The sequence below is a fragment of the Canis lupus genome, chromosome 9, assembly GCF_003254725.2.
Source record: "Canis lupus dingo isolate Sandy chromosome 9, ASM325472v2, whole genome shotgun sequence".
NCBI classification, from domain to species: domain Eukaryota; kingdom Metazoa; phylum Chordata; class Mammalia; order Carnivora; family Canidae; genus Canis; species Canis lupus.
Window position 1 is genome coordinate 12,416,386 of NC_064251.1, and position 20,559 is coordinate 12,436,944.

Below are 20,559 nucleotides of genomic sequence, written 5' to 3' on the forward strand. Positions count from 1 at the left end.
TACTTGTGTCTTACAGTAAAATACAATTTTCAATAAGCTTCCAGTGTTAATTTTTATTCTTAAGTTAAATTATTAATGATACTAAACTTCTAGAAATCCACCAATTCAATTTTATCATGTAAGATATAATTCATTACCCCAAGGAAATATTTAGGGATGCATATAGAGACATTAAAGATATTCTTCCCAGGATTATTTTTATTAGTAAAAGTATTTTTAAAAATCTCAATTCCCAACAATAGGGATAAGTTAAATTAACTGAGAATACTTCCATAATTTGAAATATAATACAGCCATTAAAAATAGTGGCTTAAGAACAATATTTAATAGAATAAAAATTACTCAAAATATACAAACCAATATATATCATCTCAATTTTTTTAAGGAAAAATTTGTGTTTATAGGATACATAAAGAAAAAAACAAAGACAATACAATATTTTGCCAGCATTTTCATTTCTAGGTTCTGGTTTTATGGGTGATTTTATTTTCTCCTTTATATATCTCTTTATCTTCCAAAATGTCTTCAATAAAAATCTACCAATTATAATTATAAATACTAGTTTAAAAGAAAGATGAAACAGATAATTCTCACCCTGGGGCAACTCACCATATACTTTTTAAATATTTTAGTAAGGAGAAAAAAATATGATAAAAAGTTTTCATCCAAAAGGCCAAAACTATGTAACTGCACAAAGGATTACTTTAGCCAAAATATATGCACTGGATATATTTTAAGATATGAAGTAAGTTGATGTTTACATGCAAACTTCTCAATGATGCCAAAAATATTTTTGCAGTATGCCAAAAAGAAAAACAAAAACATAAGGGTGTGGAAAAAAATAAAGCCACACACATTTAAAAATGAATGTCTGATGTAATACACAACAGCTTTAAATGCTTTTCTTCTCATTCAACACACACTGGTATGCTTATGCCTGATCTAAGGTGTCATCATAAAGAATAAAGATATTATTCATCAAAGACCCCAAAAGATTAAAAAGGCCAGTACTTCCCTTCAATTATTTTAATTATTCTATAGTAAGCAGCCTCAAGAGTAGGAATTAGTACAAAATAAAAGTAAAAAGAAAAGTGGTTAGGGATGACTTGGAATGACTTGTAAAAACAATTAATGACAATTTGGAAAAGAAAGAAATGCAAAATAAGAGCTCAAAAGAAGATACATCTGCATATGAGAAGTATTACCCTCAAAGGCTTTTTAAAATGTAGTTGCTTTTTATTCCAACAGCATTTTTAAACACTAAGATTCCACCAGGAAACAAAACTCTACATGCCTCCATGCCTCACACTAGAGGCATGAAATGACAAATCTACTAAGATCAGCAGCAATAATTCCACCAGCCTGAAATTTAAAAGAAAAAATTGCCTTTCCTCCTCCATTATCAACAAAAATTAAATTAGATGCTTATGCTATTGTTTGGAATATCTAAGGAAAAAAAAAAATCAATGTCTTTTATGATATTTTATAAATAAGGTGGTGAGAAAACCCTTTCATGTTGAAAATCACCAAACTTAGAAGCATCTTTATTAAAATGAAAGAAAAAATAATGAAAGACACAATTATTTAATTAAATTTATTAGAAACATTAAAACTAAGTCCAATAACATTTTCATATTTGCATAAACTACAATTTACAAGTTTCATACATATTCATTCTCATTAATTTTGGTAATGACCCTGTGACATCAACAATTATCTCCTTTTTAAACAAAAACTAAACTAATATTCTTAATTTCCCAGGGTAATATGACTAGAGAATGATAAAGACAAGTTAAGGACATAGTTTTTCAGATTCCTAATCTAACTGTCTTCTACCACCACACAGATAATCCAAGTGTTTCACTGGTATCATAAGTAGACATAAAAATAATGATGATTTTCAAATTTTCTAGAATAGAAATTTTATTTTATTTTTATTTATTTATTTATGATATTTTATTTTATTTTATTTTATTTATTTATTTATTTATGATATGATAGACACAGAGAGAGAGAGAGAGGCAGAGACACAGGCAGAGAGAGAAGCAGGCTCCATGCACCAAGAGCCCAACGTGGGATTCGATCTCGGGCCTCCAGGATCGCGCCCTGGGCCAAAGGCAGGCGCTAAACCGCTGCGCCACCCAGGGATCCCCAGAAATTTTAAAAAGAAAATAATAAAGCAAATTCACTTTCATTTAATATCTACTATATGTGAAGCATACAGTTATTTGCAGACTACAGAATTTTCATACTCATCCTGTTAAAGCGAGTATCTCCCAAATTAGACAAAGAAGGCAAGTATCTGCGCATTTTCACACAGCAAACAAGTAGGATTTAAATCCAGGTATTTCTGACTCCACAGTCTATGCTTTTAACCAATAAACAATACTGCCTCTTGGATAATTCTATTTTCAAATGACCAAAGAAAGATAGTATATTATGTTACATACTAGCTATAGCATAACTTAATTTAGCAGATCAATTTAAATAGTACAAACAGGGACACCTGGGTGGCTCAGTTGCTGAGAGTCTGCCTTTGGCTCAGATCATGATCCCAGGGTCCTGGAATCAAGTCCCACATCAAGCTTCCGGCAGGGAGCCTGCTTCTCCCTCTGCCTATGTCTCTGCCTCTCTCTCTGTGTCTCTCATGAATAAATAAATAAATAAAACATTTTTTAAAAAATAAATAATAAATAAAAATAAATAGTACCAACAGTAAGAATAGTGAAACTAGAAAAATACATTAAAATAAGTTGAGATAATGGCAGGATGGAGGGGTTCACTGACGTCAAAGACACTGATTCTGAAAACTGCCACCTCCCAGGTCCTGACAAGCAGGAATGGATACTCAGAAGAGAGCCCCTCAGCACACTCTCACAAAGTGGGGAATGTGCTTGAAAAAAAAGAAAAATCTTGCCTACCCTTGCATCATTATTTTACATCTGTACCAAAGACAACCTCTTCCTACCATGTATCATTATTCAAAGACCTGAAAACTCCTATTATATAAAATACAAAAACCAGGGGATCCCTGGGTGGCGAAGCGGTTTAGCGCCTGCCTTTGGCCCAGGGTGCGATCCTGGAGACCAGGGATTGAATCCCACGTCAGGCTCCCAGTACATGGAGCCTGCTTCTCCCTCTGCCTATGTCTCTGCCTCTCTCTCTCTCTCTCTCTCTGTGTGTGACTATCATAAATTAAAAAAAAAAACAAAAATAAAAACTATGTTCATTATCTGATACATCAGAAATATCTCAATCCTACCTCTTTTTCATGCATTCGAGAGAGTAGATGATCATCATGGAAACTGCTGGATTTTCTCAGGCTGAATTTGGGAGTCACCTGTTGAATAAAGTAAGAGTTATTCAATACTTTTTTGGCCTGGCTTATCCTTAACCCAAAACGAAACTCAATTCCCTGAAGTTCTCATCATAATAATACAAGCATTGGAGAAAAAAGTGATTTATTCATCCACAAGTGATAGGATTAATAAGACTATTAAACTTCATAATGTGGACTAGTGTTCTTTTCTGTAATGACTTAATGATTACTTTATTGAAAAGTATCTGTCCAGGGCAGCCCTGGTGGCGCAGCGGTTTAGCGCCGCCTGCAGCCCAGGGCGTGATCCTGGAGACCCTGGATCGAGTCCCACATCAGGCTCTCTGCATAGAGCCTGCTTCTCCCTCTGCCTGTGTCTCTGCCTCTCTCTCTCTCTCTGCATCTCTATGAATAAATAAATAAATAATCTTTTAAAAAAATTTTTTAAAGAAAAAGAAAAGTATCTGTCCATAAGAGGGCACTAGGTGGCTCAGGCAATTGAGCACTCTATTTAATTTCAGCTCAGGTCATCATCTCAGGATTGAGATGAGCCCCACATCAGACTCCACATTTGTGGAGTCTGCATGGGATTCTTTCTCCCTCTTCCTCTACCCCTCTCCCAGCTTGTGCATGTGCTCTCTTTTCCCTCTTCAATGAATAAATAAAATCTTTTTTAAAAAAAAAATCTGTCCATAGGAAAAGTCCAATGAAATTCTCACCTACCAAAGAAACTGGGATTGGTTTCTGTCTCAGGTATCGAGGATTTTCTATCTGAAAATTCAAGATAGAAATTAATAATTTATTAATTATTAATACTATTTTTGAGTTTTAATTATTTGATAAAATACAGAATTAAGTTGGTATATGAAAACATTTTCTATATGTCTTAATACTTAGTGTTTTAGGATGGGTATTGCATAATATATTTTTAGTAGTCCACTAACAAAATATAAAACATAAACTCTTTGCAGACAGAAATGCACCATCGTGATCCTCTCACAGCCTAACTGCTCAGCTTCATTTCCACTACTCCTCCCAACAAGTTTTAGATTCCCAGAACCTTGGTGACTTACACTGCTGAAATACAGTAGTCTTCTTGTGCCCCTCTACCCCTAGGCACAACTCTATGCCCCTCTAACCTCAATAAGCATGCACCTATTCATCTTTCAAGTCTCATTTTAATTATTACACAGCCAGGCAGGTTCAGTGCATGAATCCTTATATTTGCCTCCAGAAAAGGTAGAGAATTACCTCTCTACTAGAGTAGAGAATTGCTTTGGGACTACTCCTATATCTACCTTCCAGGCTCATCTACCCCCTCAGTATACCCTGTACTCTAAGAACACCAAACGTCTTGTTTTACCTTTAAAAGCACTACATTCTTTCCCAAATCTGAATCTTTGCAACCTATGAAATCATTCTCCCAACTTCTTATTGTTCACTTATTCAAGACTCTTCCCCAGGAAATTTAATTAAGTTTCTACTACTTCAATTGTACCCTTTTATAATCAAACATCTGTCTTCTATAAAAGAGTAAAAACTCTGAAAACAGATTATGACTGTCACAACCCATCTATCCCAAGCATCTACCACAGGGCCTGGCAGGTAGGGGCCCAACAAATATTCATTAAGAAGAAAGGAAGGAAGGAAGGAAGGAAAAGAGAGAGGGAGGGAGGGAGGGAGGGAGGAAGGAAGGAAGGGGCAAAATGTACCTGATCCCACCCTCTTATCAAGCTTCTAAACTATCCTAACGTGTCTCTCATAGCACATTCTAAGTGTTTATCAGTATGTCTCCACATCTGCCTTTGTGCACAATAAATGCAAAGATAATGGCTTCTCAATTTTGTATTCCTAGAAATACCATAATATCTAACTCATAGTAGGCTTTTGAGGAAATATTTAGTGAATGAATATACTATATGATAAATTAGAAACATTCATTATTATTTCAACTATTTCATTCATAAATGAAGTGATAATTAAAAATCATTATCATGAAATTCTAATCTGACATCTTAAACTTATAATTTATGACATAGATAATCTCAAAATGTACAATAACATAAACATAACGTGTACACACGTGTGTCCTAGAACTATATGTCCTGAAACCATTGACTGAATAGCACCTTGATTTTATGCGTGACACTAACCATGACTTCAAACTAGGATAATTGTTTTTACCCTGAAGTATACCATTGGCACCAACTGACAAACTTTGTTAAACATATATTATCAGGATCTACTCCTCCAAAATCTCACTATGTTTTCAGAAAGCTCCTCAAACAATTTATTATAGTTAATAATCATAGAAGATAATCCATGCTCAAGTTGATAATAAAGATAAGGATGAATAAAGGGCCAACTACTAAAAGAATACAGAGGCAACAAAATTAAAAATAGAACTGATTATTCATTTTAAAAAACATAAAAGCCTCTCTAGCAACAGATAGAATCTGAATAGTTAACTATATTTTAACACTTAGATAAGGAGTAATTTACAAAATAATTTTCTTTTGCCTGAAGGCTGATTCCTATAAAGTAATGACAACTGTCTGAATTGATATTTCTCTCCCCATCCTCAAAAACCCGTAAAGATCACCAAAGACAGCACATAAAAACACCCATCACCTATGCCTACATCATAATAAGGAGAAATTACTAAAACCTTTGACTTACATTTAAGTGGCCAAAGAAAGATCACGGATCAGCAGAATAAGATCCTAAGCTAAACCAGAGTGACGGAATGGAACAAAAAGGAAGTGCCTCAGGGTCCCAGTGGTATTGGAATATAAGTGTCATCAAATATTGACTTGTAGAAGGAGAGTGGTCTACCTTACGTGAGTGAGTCGTACAAAATACCTGATGGATCAGAGAGCTGGAGACAGGAGAATCAAAAGAAGGGTGTGAAAAACTATAAAGAACCAGAGAAGGTTCTTACGAGGGAACCACTTCTGCAGGAGAGACAGGCCCCTTGGAAGGAAGTTTCTCCATGGTGAAGGGAAAGAAAGGAAGAGCTATAGAAAAAGGACCCTACGGGGTGCCTGGGTGGCTCAGCAGTTTAGCGCCTGCCTTCAGCCCAGGGTGTGGTCCTGGAGTCCAGGGATCAGTCCCACGTCGGGTTCCCTGCATGGAGCCTGCTTCTCCCCTCTGCCTATGCCTCTGCCTCTCTCTGTGTCTCTCTGTATCTCTCATGAATAAATAAATAAAATCTTTTTAAAAATAAGTAAATAAAATAAAAGCAGAACCCAAACCTTTCAGAAGACAACTTAAAAGAATGACTTAAGGCACCGGGTGGCTCAGTTGGTTAAGCATCCATCTCTTGATTTCAGCTCAGGTCATGGTCTCAGGGTTGTGAGATTGAGCCCCTCATGGAGCACCTGCTGGGTGTGGAGTCTGCTTAAAATTCTCTCTTTCTCTCTCCTCTGCCCCTCCTCACCCCATCCCCCACTCCCCTTCACTTGCTAAGAAAAAAAAAAAAAAAGAATGACTTATGGCCAAAACAGAAAAGATTTCTTACGCAAGAGACAAAAAAATCCAAAAAGCATAAACAAAAAATTAATAAATTTGACTAGGCAAGAACTTACTCCAAAAAATATATCATAAATAAAATGAAAAGATAAACCATAAACTGGAGATGTTTGAACAAATTATCAGTCTCAAAATACGTAAAAAAGGTCTTTAAAATTTAATGAAAGAATACAGGTTTTTTAATGGGAAAAATATGAGACACAATTTACTGATGAAGAAATTTGTATGACTATTACACATATGAATATATGTGCAATCTTTTCCAATGAAAATGTAAAGTAATACCACAGTGAAATAGCATTTTATAGCCACCTGATTGGTAACACATTAAAAATCTGAAAATAAAAGTGTTTCAGATGGTGTACCACTAGTGGGTGTATGCATTTGTACATTTACTTTGGAAAACATTTATTAAGTGGAGATAATAATAAAACCCACTTAAATATCACCCAGAGGAAGAGGCACATTTAGTAAATAACACTGTACTATATATACACAGCTTTTTGAAAAATAGAGGCAGCAAATTTCCAGGAGGCAGCAAAGTGCACTCAATAAATATTTATTGTCTGAAGGTATATATATGAAAAGTAAGTAACCATTCTCTATTTTTGGAATGGATAAAAACAGCCTAGAAAGTAAGTTCTTCAAAGACACACCCATATCTGCAAATATATAAAACCCTAATTCATGAAGCAGAATTAAATAGAAGGGGAAAAATAAAGGCGGGGGAAACGGAATTCTCAAAGATGCTCAAGCTCTAATTAAGCTTAAAATTTAAAACCAAAGCCAAGAAAACCATCTGTGACTTATTTTGACACAGCTCTACATTTACAAGCGGAGTACAAAATATTGGTTTAGCTAATTACAATGTAGCCTTTCAACTATGGAGAAGTGACTCCTGTTTCATCCTCTGCATCTTTAAAAGCCATTTAAATACAGAAGTTAAAGACTCATTCTGTTATCATAAATTTCCTTTCTCAAGCTGACCAAAAAAAAAAGAAAAGAAAAGAAAAAGTCTATTATAATATTTAAAAACAATAATGAACACTGTAAACATTTATGAATCTGTTGTTGTTCATTTACAATACATTGAGTTTGTCTCATTACCACTTTCAATATGTAATGAGAATTATCCATAGTAAAGCATGTTCTTGCGTCTATTTGGGGGAAATAAGCAATCTATTTTCTGATTTTATAACAGCAGCCAGATGTGCTTTGAAGTTAAATGTTCCCACTTTGTAACCTACCAGTAATGGACTTGAAGCAATCTGTAAACAGTCTTAACATTTTTTTCATGTTCTTTTAGAAAATTTCTTGTTCTCTCATAATACCTCAGGAAAGAAGACCACAATAAAGAATGTCCAAAATAGAAGATAGAAAAGATGTATGTGAAACACTAAAGTCTAACAAAATATTATACAGAAAACAAAGCCAAAAAAATTAAGTTCCAATAGCAGGAATGAATCACATGACCAAACACTTCTTATTTAGAGAGCAAATAGAATCACAGTAATAAAATATGTAATAGTTTAAACTAGACACAAATACAGATATCTGAATTCTTTCTAATGAAAACTGCTTTTAATATTCTATTTTGGTTAGTGTTTTAGCCAATTTGTTTGATTACAAAGGGCTCTGCCAGTTTCTTTGGATTATTCAGGATTTTGGTCAAACTGATCAAATACCCCTATAGACTAATGTTGACCAATTAAAGATGTTCTATGATTCTAGAAAAATAGATATTTTATCTGATATTTTAGCCGCCTTAAAGGAAAGGACATTACCAAGCAATATATTACTAGCACCACAACTAAAATAAATGTTTTTAGGTCATGGCATCAGTCAGAACTGCCAAAATTCTCTCAATAGCATAAAATAAATTCAGTCCTCAATGTCAAATCAATTACGCTCCAAAATAGTGTTTTTTAAGTCAACATTTTAAAACTTGAAAAACGTTTTTCCTCAGAAATAATACTACAAATGGAGGCTGATTCGTTGGTTTACTCACATTTCAACATTTAGTGAGCACAAATTAAATACAGACATAAAGGCACAGTCTATTGGCATGAGGAAAAGCAAATAAGCCAAAGGAACAGAATGGAAACAGAAAGACATGTACTGTCACCTGATCTATGAGACAAATAACACTGTAGTACAGCAGGATGAGTCTTTACAATATGTGAGAGTGTCACCTGGATAGACATAAGGAACAAAAATAAATCTTAACACCCTATCTTATACCATATACCCAGATCACCTCCAGATGGGATGTAATCTAAATAGAAAAAGTAAAACCATAGGGCTGCTAGGAGAAAACAGAGAAGAACATCTTCAGGACCTTAAGGTAGTCAAAGATCTTAAATGGAGCACAAAACAGCATTAATCACATAATGAAAAAATGAGAAAATGAACTGCATTAAAATTTAATTTTTCTGTTCATCAAAGACACCAGTAAGAGATTAAAGGAAAGCAACAAAGTAGGAGAAACTATTTATACTTAGTCCAAAAGGACTCTTACCCAGAATAGATACAAAGCTCTGACATACCAGTATGAAAAAGGCAAACAACCCAACAGAAAAACTGGTAAAGCCACAAGTAGGCACTTGACTCCCAGAGACCATCTAAACTGTCACGAACATAGGAAAAGTCACCTAACTGTGTTAGTCACCAGGAAAATACATATTAAAACCACATAACGCAATGTTACTAACCACTCTTAAGAAAGGCTAAATTTTTTTAAGTAAAAAAAAAAAAAATTAACTGACCATACCAAGGATTGAAGAGAAAGTAGACTCTCAGAAGCCGGCACTTTGCTGCTGCTGATGAAAACCAGCACAGTCACTTCAGAAAATCATTAGGCAGTATCTGTATTAATTAGCTTTCTGCTACACCACAAATTACCCCAAACCTTCACAGCTTCAAACTACAACCATTTTATTTAGCTCGCAATTCTGAGGGTCAACAAGTTGGGCAGCTCATCTACTGGAATCGCTCATCTCAACCTACTCTTTGGTCTTACTCATATTCTTTTGTCTGCTACACCAGCCTGACAGCTGTCCCTGGTGTCTGATTAAGACAGTTCCCAACAGCCACAGTGAAGAAGGCCCCAGGGAGCAGAACAGCCAGGCTTCCCACAAGGACAGTAAAGGCATATCCCCACTTGCTAACAGCTCACAGGTAACCCCTAGCCCTCGGCAGAAAGGTTCACTCCTCCCTAATGGCCCCTGACCTCCAGCTGGGTCTGCCTAACTCTAGGGCGCTGTCCACCCGCTGGAGCTACTTGCGGGATCTAAGGGGCACTCACTTCTGCTAACCTCACCCAGCTCCCACTGCCTATTCCTGAGAGCAATCCCTGTGCTAATTCCATACTCCTCCTGGATCCTGCTCTGGGGCAAAGTAGCAAAGAGAGTCCTCACTATTCCTCTGCTTCTGGTGAGAGTGAGATTTTACAGTCAGTGCATAGGCCAATGGCGGCAGTGGGCAGGTGACTAATAACTAGAATGGAAGGTCCAGGAAAGTCCTCCTCCCAGCTCTCTACCAGGGCCTCAGAAAAATAAAACGGAAAAAAAAAAATTTACATAAAGACAGTCAAGCATGGAATATATCAATTATATGGCACAGTAAGAACGTTTCCCCAAAACTAAAGGTTAAATGTTTAAAGAGTAAGAAAAAAATACAGGAGGAAAATTTAATTGCTAGGTTTAATAAATAAATCTCTCTATTTGAATTATGTATTCCTTAAAAAAAAAAATACTAACACTCCCGGGAGAAAGAAAGAATATATTTGCAGGAAAAAAATGTATTTTTAACAAAAGCTAGAAAATTCAAATTCTAGAACATCTAATGCACCTGAACGAAGGCGTATGAAAGTCATGCCAGCAATATAAAAAATGCACCCCTGGCATAGAGCACTAAAATTAACTACTATTAACCATCATTCACAGGAAGAAAGAAAAAAAATCCATCACACGTTCTCGTACAAAACTAAAATCAAAGTAAAATCTAAGCTTTTTAATACACTGGATTCTTAAATTATTCTACTGTGATCAAAAGATATAGTTCAGCCTGATTAATGTATATATGTTATAAATATATAAAAATGCAAGACTTTCATATTTTACAATGTTAGTGCATCCTTTGAACAATAAAAGTGTGAAACAAACCCAGGCAGACCTAGTTTTCAGGCATTACCTCAAAATATTTTAGATGTTTTATTTTAATTTTATTATATGAATTCAATCCACTGAACAGTTAAATAATCAGGCAAAGTACTCTCTGTGCTAAGAAATGTACATCAGAAGTTTCAAATGGCTAAGGGCAAAGGCAAGTTTAAAAGGATAGCCCAGGATTTCACTTTTCACTTTAATATTGCTTTCTGGCAAATAACAAAAATATTTCTTTCTGGGGGATTTCCTGTGCTCTTCTCCCACACTCGTAACTTAGGCCTGCCCTCCAGTGGCAGCTTCTGCTCCACCTTCAAACATAACAGTGTGTTTCTTTTGACTTATTATTCCCCTCTTGTTATTAATTCTCTCTCTTCTCTTTAGCTAACATGCTCCCAAAATGGCTAGAAGATTCACATTGCTTTAAATTCTTATCCATGCCCTACCTTCTACTCATGTCCCTTGCAGGAGCCAGCTGTCCTTACTCTGTCCCCTGAAGACTGGCTGTCCAGCCTCTGGGTGCAGCCACCACCCGGCACCGTGTGGCTATGAAATAGGATTCCAGCCCTCGAGTCTCATGAAGCTGACAGAGAACCAATGTTCCCATTTCCTAGAAGTAAACCTTTAGGTGCCCTTCTGGTCAGCTCACCAATCAGTCGCTAGCATCTTTTACCCTCTTTGAAATGTCTTTTTTTCAATACTTGCCATCTTCACAGAAATCATACTAATGTGGTATTCATCACAAACACCAAAAAGATGATTGGTTCCCTTTCTCCAATTTCTATTCACACTCAACACAACCTTCAAAATGCCACCAAGTCAATTTTCCTAAAGCACTGCTTTCATTAAAGACCATTATTAGGAGGAAAGGTTTTACGTTTTTAAAAACAACAATCCCTAATGTGCAGTGAAGAAGTAAGAAATAGATAATCTTATATACTGCTAGTTGGAGAATAAACTGGTATATACCATCTGGAGGCAGGTGCCTAGAAGGGATGTAACCTGAGAAAGCAACCAAAAATGTATACAAAGAATCTGTAGGAAATTTTACGGCAGTATTACTTATATGTTACTTATATTAGCCGCAAACTGAGAGCAACCAAAATGTCCAAAAACAACAGAATGCTTAAATAAGTTATGTAATACCCATCCAAAAGAAAAATTAGTGCTATTGTTAATATTCATATTTATAGAACTATTATAAACCTATAGCAAATTTAAAACAGCACAAAATAATATTTATAACCCCAATTTTGTTTAAAGTTTAATTGTGTAAATACAGGGGAAAAAAGAAAGGGAGGATATATAGAACGCAAGGTTAAGCCATCTCTCAGTGTTAGGATTTTCAAACATACTTTATTCCTCTGATTTTCTATACTTTTCAATTTTCAAATTACAAATTATTTAATTAATAACAAAATGTGATAAAAATTGCTCTAAACCCCTTTTCATTTCCTCAGAGCATTTAAACAGCATCATGTAGAGTGGACCGTGGAAGGAAAAAATAAACCTCTATGGCTCACTATTGCCTAAAATGTAAAAGCTAAATCACTCCATCTAGCAATCAAAGCTCCAATACAATCCAGCCTGATTAACACTGCCCACTAATCCCCTACATTAATCCCAAAGATCCCGTCATGTCAAGTGACTTACACCACATGTTCCTTCATACCTCTCTCTTCCCAGCTCTGTACCTCCACAGCTATCCAGATACATCCATGCCCCTCTCGGCCTCTGTATCTCTAAACTGCTGCCCATGATGGCAGCTCATCCAGGAAATCTCCCATTTTTTTTTTTTTACCCAAATGACCTTGCTTCTCCAAGTCCTCCCTCCCTGTTCCACCACTTTAGTATTGTACTTTCTAATTCATTTTAATATTTCACCATATACTATCTTAAATTATTATTTAATGACTTATGTGTATATCTTCTATTTTACCAATGAGAAAATCAGCTTGTTGAGGGCAGGGGCTGTTTTATGCTTCTTTGGAATGTTCTTTCTCTTTCCTGTACTCAAAGTCCTTCTCCCACAGTACCACCGCAGTACTGAATGGCTGACATCCAATAATATTCACTAAACAGAATTAGTTGAGATGTTTTACAAATATAATACGATTCTCCTACATTAATATACATACATAAAACAAGTACTTTTTTTTACCCCAAGATTCCAACTATTAAGGCGAGCTTCAATGTCGCTGTCATCCAAAGAAACAGCAGATTTTTTGGAATGAGCTTCCTGAAAGACAAAAGACAAAAGACAAGAAGGGGGAGAAGGAAGGAAGAAATAAAAGCAAAAACGAACGAGGGAGAGAGGGAGTGAGGGGAAAAGAAAGAAAACAGAAAAGACAGAAAACAGGACAAAATATATGTCATTCAAAGTAATGAAAAATTTTGTGTGCTTTTCTGGTGGTGGTGCATCACCCTCAGAGGAAAGGTTTATGTCAGCTGAGCTAGAGTTCTCAATTCTAAGTAATGACTGTTTATTATAGCTACTGAGGGCTATGAGGTGCCTTCCAATATATTCGCATAGTAACTAGATTCAAAAAAAAAAAAAAAACACATCAAAAGAACTTTTTAAAAATTAATCCAGATTCTTCTCTTTAAGTTCTTTTACAAAAAGTTTTAATTGTGGTATACCACAGTAGCTTTAAAGGGGGGTGGGGAAACACTTGAAAAGATGAATTATTTATAATCCTTAAAATTAGTTAACAGGGAAGTTTGTGTTGATGTCCAAGAAGCTCTTTGTTCTGAAATTAATTCTCATTCATACACTGAATATAAAGAGAAATAAGCTTTGGATTCACATCATGAGAACACAATAATGGTGAAATTTTACTTTTTAAAAAATTAAAATTGCATGCTTTTTTCTCCTCCCATATAACTTATTATATTACACATTTATCAAAGCCGATTAAAAATATAATTAACTGAACACAGTCTAAAATTGGTACCCAGAAATGGGCAATGATCTAAAAGCTCTAGAAACTTAGAAAAGTAAATCTGTGTATAATAATAATGTGTATGTTACAGTACAGCCAAAAAATGTATTTTGAAATTAAATTTATTGGCACAGCATTTTCACGCTTTTAGAAAAACCTCATTATTAATAAATAAATCTATTTACCTATAATCATTTAAATTATCTGAAGTGATGAAGATATACTAAAATGTTCTTCATATCTTATTATCTCCAAATTTCTATTGAACAGAATGTTGAATTTATTATATATACCATATTCAAATTCCTTATTATTTATATTGTTGGTCCCCTGCTTCTTGTCTGTTTTTCTTTGTGAACAAGAAGTTCTCAAGAAAAAGCACCTGCCTTGTTTATTTTAAGTGAATGTAATGGTTGATAATAAACCCACAAATATTTAAAACACGCTGCCCTTAAAATATTTTCCAAAGTTCCAAACTATCACTGGAGAAAATGCAGTGAGTTATGTTTGGAGCAATATTTGCTGAACAGTCACGCATCACACATGATCTCTTTGTAACTAAAAGTCACATAACCCAAGACAAGCCAGAGTTACAAAAGAAAGGCCATAGTAAGCAGACAAAATTCTTCTCTTTAGAAAGCCAACTGGAATGCTCACTAGCACCTTGTTCAAACCAAAACCATGTTAAGTAATTAGATGCAAGAGAGGCATTCACATTTCAGGACATAAATAGTTCTTTTTCAGCAAAAATGCAATGTCCCCTACTTCACTACAAATTAATCCCAGTTTCTTAAATTTGTGACCACTGGATGTCTAATCATTTATATACACACACACATACCCACACACATATACTCTGAGTAAAAGGGGAAAGGAAAAAAAACTAAAAAATGAAGCTTTCCAAAGTCATTCTTCAGTGCACAAGAGAAACAACACACTGCTTCACATGATGCCTCAGAATCATTGAGAAAGCAGAAGGAACAAGGTGGAATATACCAAACACAATTTTCTTTGCTATCAGGGTGTTCACCAAAACATTTAGACTTTATTCACTGTTTTCAAATAATTGTTGGAATTTTGACAAACATGAAATTAAACATTTGTGGAGTTATTTTAAAATAACAAACAAACAAAAGTAGAATCTGATCTTACACAACTCTTTGGGGTAATATTTTGTCCATCTTCTCTGGAGGTGGGACTCATAGAATGGGATCTCATTTGGAGGTTCGCAGTGGATTGCTCCCTACTAACAGACCAAAATAGTAACAATCAGAATGGGGGAAATTCAGAGGACACATGGGCATTCAAATCTAGGATTACTAATTTTTTCCTCCTGGATATCAGATGATTGTTTATATTTAACAATGATGTTTCCATAGTAAAGAAAAAATAAATGCGAATAACAACCATTTGTATTTCTTATGTTTTAATTCACTTAGGCTTAACTATAAGTAAAATGTCACCTAAATGCCACACACTTGCTTACAAACAAGTGCTATTTTTAAGTGAAACTATTAATAAACTACATGTATTTTTTTAACTACATGTATTTAAACCTTTTCTCCTCCCTCCTTCTTTTCCTAAGGTAGAGAACAAGAGAAAAATAAAACATATATTCTCAGAGAGGATAATTCTTTTAAAAGGTTAGTAAGTGTTATTGGATTCATGTTGCACATCAAGATGAAGCATTAAAATATATAAAATTTAAGTATCTTGTGTACTGAAAATTTGGATTAATTTGAAACCATGTCAGAAACTACAGATAAATCAAAGTCTTAAATTTAAAATACACCACATTAATTCAGGTAAAATGTTGTACATACAGTATAAATAGGAAAATAGTGTAAGCTTCCAAATGAATTTGAACAAGAAGACTTTTCTCCAATATAAAATATAGTGTAAAAATACCATTCTCAATATTCTACTTTAGCCTGGAGTCTCTCATGTATTTTTACTCAAGCTATTTCAATGAAAGTTTCATTATTATGAATATCTTTTCCTCTGAACAGCTCCTTAAAGATACATAAAATGGAAATTAACCATTAAAGAATGAGTTAAAGTCACTAACTTTTAACCATAAGCCCTATCAGGATTCTCTTCACAAATACTGGTCCATACTAAGTATTCTCAAGGACAGAATAGTAGTTGAAAAAGACAAGATGACAATGAATGTGTTTTTGTTAGTAACATTGAAAGAGCAACAATCCTTAGACTAGTTACGAAGTAATGTAGAATATCTGAAAAAGCTGTTTTAAAGAGAGCTATTAATTTTTATACCCCTACTCAATATCCCAGATATCCAAATACTTAAGAACAAACAAGAAAATAGATGAAGTAATATTTTGAGAATAATTTCATTAGCCCATGTGCTTGAGCTGATATAAACATTTAAAACTAAGGATGTAGGAAGAGGCAATCTGATACATCATACTAAGCACTGGCCTGTCTTTCTTTAAGAATAGATTAAACAGGGATCCCTGGGTGGCGCAGCGGTTTGGCGCCTGCCTTTGGCCCAGGGCGCGATCCTGGAGACCCGAGATCGAGTCCCACATCGGGCTCTCGGTGCATGGAGCCTGCTTCTCCCTCTGCCTGTGTCTCTGCCTCTCCCTCTTTCTCTCTCTGTGACTATCATAAATAAATTTAAAAAAAAAAAAAAAAAAAAAGAATAGATTAAACAATCATAAAAAGAGCTAACTTAAAAATTGAAAAATGCTTAAATATTAAAAGAAATTCTCATAGAAAATATTAATAAAAAAAGAGGACTGAAACATTTATCTATTTATTACACAGGGTGCATACATAAAACAACATATCCTTTTAATTCACTTGTAGCTGTCCTCTGTACCAATCCACCTCTTTCCTTTCATAAGTTTTCAAAATAAGTTATTAGATCCATGTCCTAACCTGACGTATACTTTTCAATCAACTGCAATCTGACTTCCACTCATCCCGAAAGTGCTGGGAAGTCATCAACGATCTCCTAGTTGCTCAAGCACATGAGCCACTATGTGTCCTTACCCTAGTCGATCTCCCCAAAACATAAGGAACAGTGTTTTAAAGAAGCCATATTTACTGGCTCTGTAGAACCATTCTTCCCCCGTTCTCATTCAATTCTTCGGAAATCTCCTTCACAATAACCTTTAGCAGCTTTTCCTTCCCTGACCACCCCAAGTATGCTATAATCTCAGGACTCTGTGTCTAACCTTATTTATTTCCCTTTTACATGCATTCCCTCTGGACAATCCAAACTGCTAATAAAAGGACTATCAGGGGGATCCCTGGGTGGCTCATCAGTTTGGTGCCTGCCTTTGGCCCAGGGCGCAATCCTGAAGTTCCAGGATCGAGTCCCGCGTCAGGCTCCCGGCATGGAGCCTGCTTCTCCCTCTGCCTGTGTCTCTGCCTCTCTCTCCCTATCATGAATAAATAAATCTTTAAAAAATAAAAAATAAAAAATAAATAAAAGGACTATCAGTTTCAAATAACAAGGAGCTTTGATTACGAAGTCAACATTTCCAACCCAAACTGCTCTCTCTCGACCTCTAACCCCATTACAAATACAAACTGAAAAGCCCTACTTTCTTACAATTCAATGTGTCCCGCACTAAATTCATTATATTGTCCCTAATCCATGCTCCCATTCAGGCCAAGGAAAGCAGAGGCACTGCTTGAAGCCACCTTCTTGCGCTGGCAGTTGAGACAACTAATGAAGGAGGCCATATAATTGCTAAAATCCGCTGGCACAAGAGACATGGACATTAGGCAAGAAGTTCCGTTTCTTGCCATTAAGACTGTCTCCAGCTGGAAACACCATTTACTGGAACTCAAAGTAGATAAGACAGTTCAAACTCACAGTGATGGAGCCAGAGATCAGAGTGACCATGAGACAGAGGGTAGAAGATAAAGCTCAACGCTCAACACCATAAGCCTCTTTAGGAAGAGTAACTGGTGCTGTCTACCACACAGAACAGCAAGGCATGATGCTCGTACATAGCCTACAACTGGTGCAAGGGACATGATTACAGGAACTCATGGTTATGGTACTTGTGCCAGTGAGAAGACAGGGAATGTGGCTTGATCAATTTCAGGGTGCTGAAACTAACACAGAAACATTAGTAATTATGTTAGTAAGTTCCCTGACATCCAAATGCCTCTTTCCTCCTCAGAAGGAGTAAAACTATAGGAAATATAAATTCTTCCCTTTCACTTTTTCCTAATGCTATTTCAGCAGGAATCCAGAACCATTCTCTCAACATTATTCTTGATTCCAAATACTAAAGAAACAAAGACGTGTCCTCATAAAGATAAAGAGATAAGACACAAGACATGTAAGATTTAAAGAAAGACCAAATGTCCTCCTACAAAATAAATATATAGAGAGAGAGACATAGATATAGATATACGGGGAACTTCTAGATATAACTTTAATTTGTGTTACCAGTGCAATTCAAATGGATATTTCAGATGTAAAAAGGAAATGAACAATCTATTATCATACAAATGTGCTTACAAATGAAAAACATGGGGATGCCTGGGTGGCTCAGTAGTTGAGCATCTGCCTTTGGCTCAGGGAATGATCCCAAGGTCCAGGATGGAGTTCCGCATCAGGCTCCTTGTGGAGAGCCTGCTTCTCCCTCTGCCTGTGTGTCTGCCTCTCTCTCTGTATGTTTCTCATGAATAAATAAATAAAATCTTTTAAAAAAATGAAAAACGTGATTACCAAATTTCAAAATCATAATGGAAGAGAATAACAGATTAAATATAGTATAAGGGGATCCCTGGGTGGTTCAGCGGTCTAGTGCCTGCCTTCAGCCCGAGACGTGATCCTGGAGTCCCGCTTTGGGCTCCCTGCATGGAGCCTGCTTTTATCTCTGCCTCTCTCTCTCTGTCTTTCATGAATGAATAAATAAAATCTTTAAAAAATAAATAAAGTATAAAATAACATGAAATCAAATCAGTGAATTACAAAACTAGGATAAGAAATACTCAGATAACACACAGGAAAAAATAAAAGGATAATTATAATAAGTGAAAATGCAAGAGATAAAGTAGATAGTTCCATAATCTCTAACACTGAAATAATATGAATTCCAGAAGGAGTAAATAAATAGGAACTGGGGAAATAATAATTAAAGGAATAGTAGTGACAATGTCAGTCAAGACTGCATCAGAGAAAAGCTTAAAAGAGGAGCTTACTATGTCACTTTTTTTAGCTAGAACAAAAATGCAACGCCATGAAAAGGATGGAACCTGAGATCTGCCAGGCTCTGGTTCCAGAAACAACGAGAAACGGCAGGAAGTGTTACTCTGGAGAAGTAGAAGGGGATCAAAGTTCCCCAAAGTAGAGGAACAAGTCAAACTCACCAAGAATCCAGAGGCAGAAATGGAGTTCCTTGCCCTTGAGAGGAAACTGAAACTCAGTGCAAGTGATCATTTCTGAAAGCTATGGCTTATAAGAAGGTGTATGCCTAGGAAAGGCAAAGGACACAGACATAGCCTCAAAACCATTGAATCAGACTAATTTCATATGAAAGGGACAGAGTTCAAAATGAAAAGAGACATTTGATTCTCCAAATTCCTACAAACAGGAGGGAGGCTAGGAAAACTACTCAGCTTTAAGGAAGCAAATCATTCCTTATGGTTAAAAAATAATAATAATTGAGAGGGAAAAGCCAAGAGCCCAAAAGACACAGCAAAGAGTCATGAGGAACATCCCCAGAAAGAAACACTAAACCCTAATCAAGAAACAGGAAACAAATACCTGGCTAGATTTCAGAATTGCTATAGAATCGTCATCACTATGGGTCTCCCATTTTCCCTGGTTTTTGAATGGGAGCTTGCCAGGCTCTCTACCATGTGTTGGCTATAGCCAGGCTGGGAGGTGGAGGAAATCACTTGTTCCTTTAGTTCACAGGTGTTTAGATTAGAAGAAGCCATACCAAGGAAGCCTCAACAATACCTGGATATGATTTTTATTAAGTTTATTGAGGTATAATTTATATCAATAAAACTGTATCCACTTAAAATGTAGAGTTGGATGAATTTTGACAAATACTTATATAACCATCACAATAAAGATTCTATCACACTCAAAGGTGACTCAAGCTCCTTTGTTGTCAATCTCCTACAAACCCAGACAACTCCTATTTAATAGAATCTCATGTACATGGAATCAAACAGTATGTACATTTTTATGTCTGGCTTCTCCACCTGAAGAAAATGTTTTTGAGATCCAGCCATATTGTTACATGTAACAAAATTTAATTTCTTAGGGCCCCTGGATGGCTCAGTCAGTTAAGCATCCAACTCTTAGTTTGAGCTCAGGTCATGATCTCATGGATCATGAGATGGAGCCCCTTGTGGGCCTCCATGTTCAGTGGGGAGTCTGCTTGAAAGATGCTCTCCCTCTTCCCCACCCCTCACCCCATTCATGTGCTTTCTCTCTCAAATAAATAAATCTCATTTTTAAAAAGTTCATTTCTTTTTATTGATTAGTAGTATTCCCTAATATGAATGAACCATAGCTTGCATATTTATTCATATGCTGATGAACATGTTGATTGTCCCCACATTTCAGATACTATGAAAAAAACCATGAACATTCCAATTC

At 35.6% G+C, this 20,559-nt stretch overlaps 1 protein-coding gene across 9 annotated transcripts in view; it reads right to left on the minus strand.

Moving 5' to 3' along the window:
• CEP112 (centrosomal protein 112) overlaps nucleotides 1–20,559 on the minus strand; it is a 401,294-nt gene that overhangs the window by 345,394 nt on the left and 35,341 nt on the right. For 6 of the 9 annotated variants that reach the window (XR_007412846.1, XR_007412847.1, XM_049113963.1 and 3 more), the window contains exons 5-8: nucleotides 15,105–15,198; nucleotides 13,172–13,249; nucleotides 4,040–4,087; nucleotides 3,263–3,340 (exon numbers count right to left, since the gene is read on the minus strand). Coding sequence is in view for 7 of the 9 variants with exons in the window: in XM_049113963.1 (XP_048969920.1) it covers nucleotides 3,263–3,340; nucleotides 4,040–4,087; nucleotides 13,172–13,249; nucleotides 15,105–15,198 (298 nt within the window). In the remaining 2 variants the exon portion in view is untranslated. The remainder of the gene's footprint in view (nucleotides 1–3,262; nucleotides 3,341–4,039; nucleotides 4,088–13,171; nucleotides 13,250–15,104; nucleotides 15,199–20,559) is intronic. The other 3 variants (XM_025436782.3, XM_049113964.1, XM_049113965.1) reach the window with 2 other exon arrangements.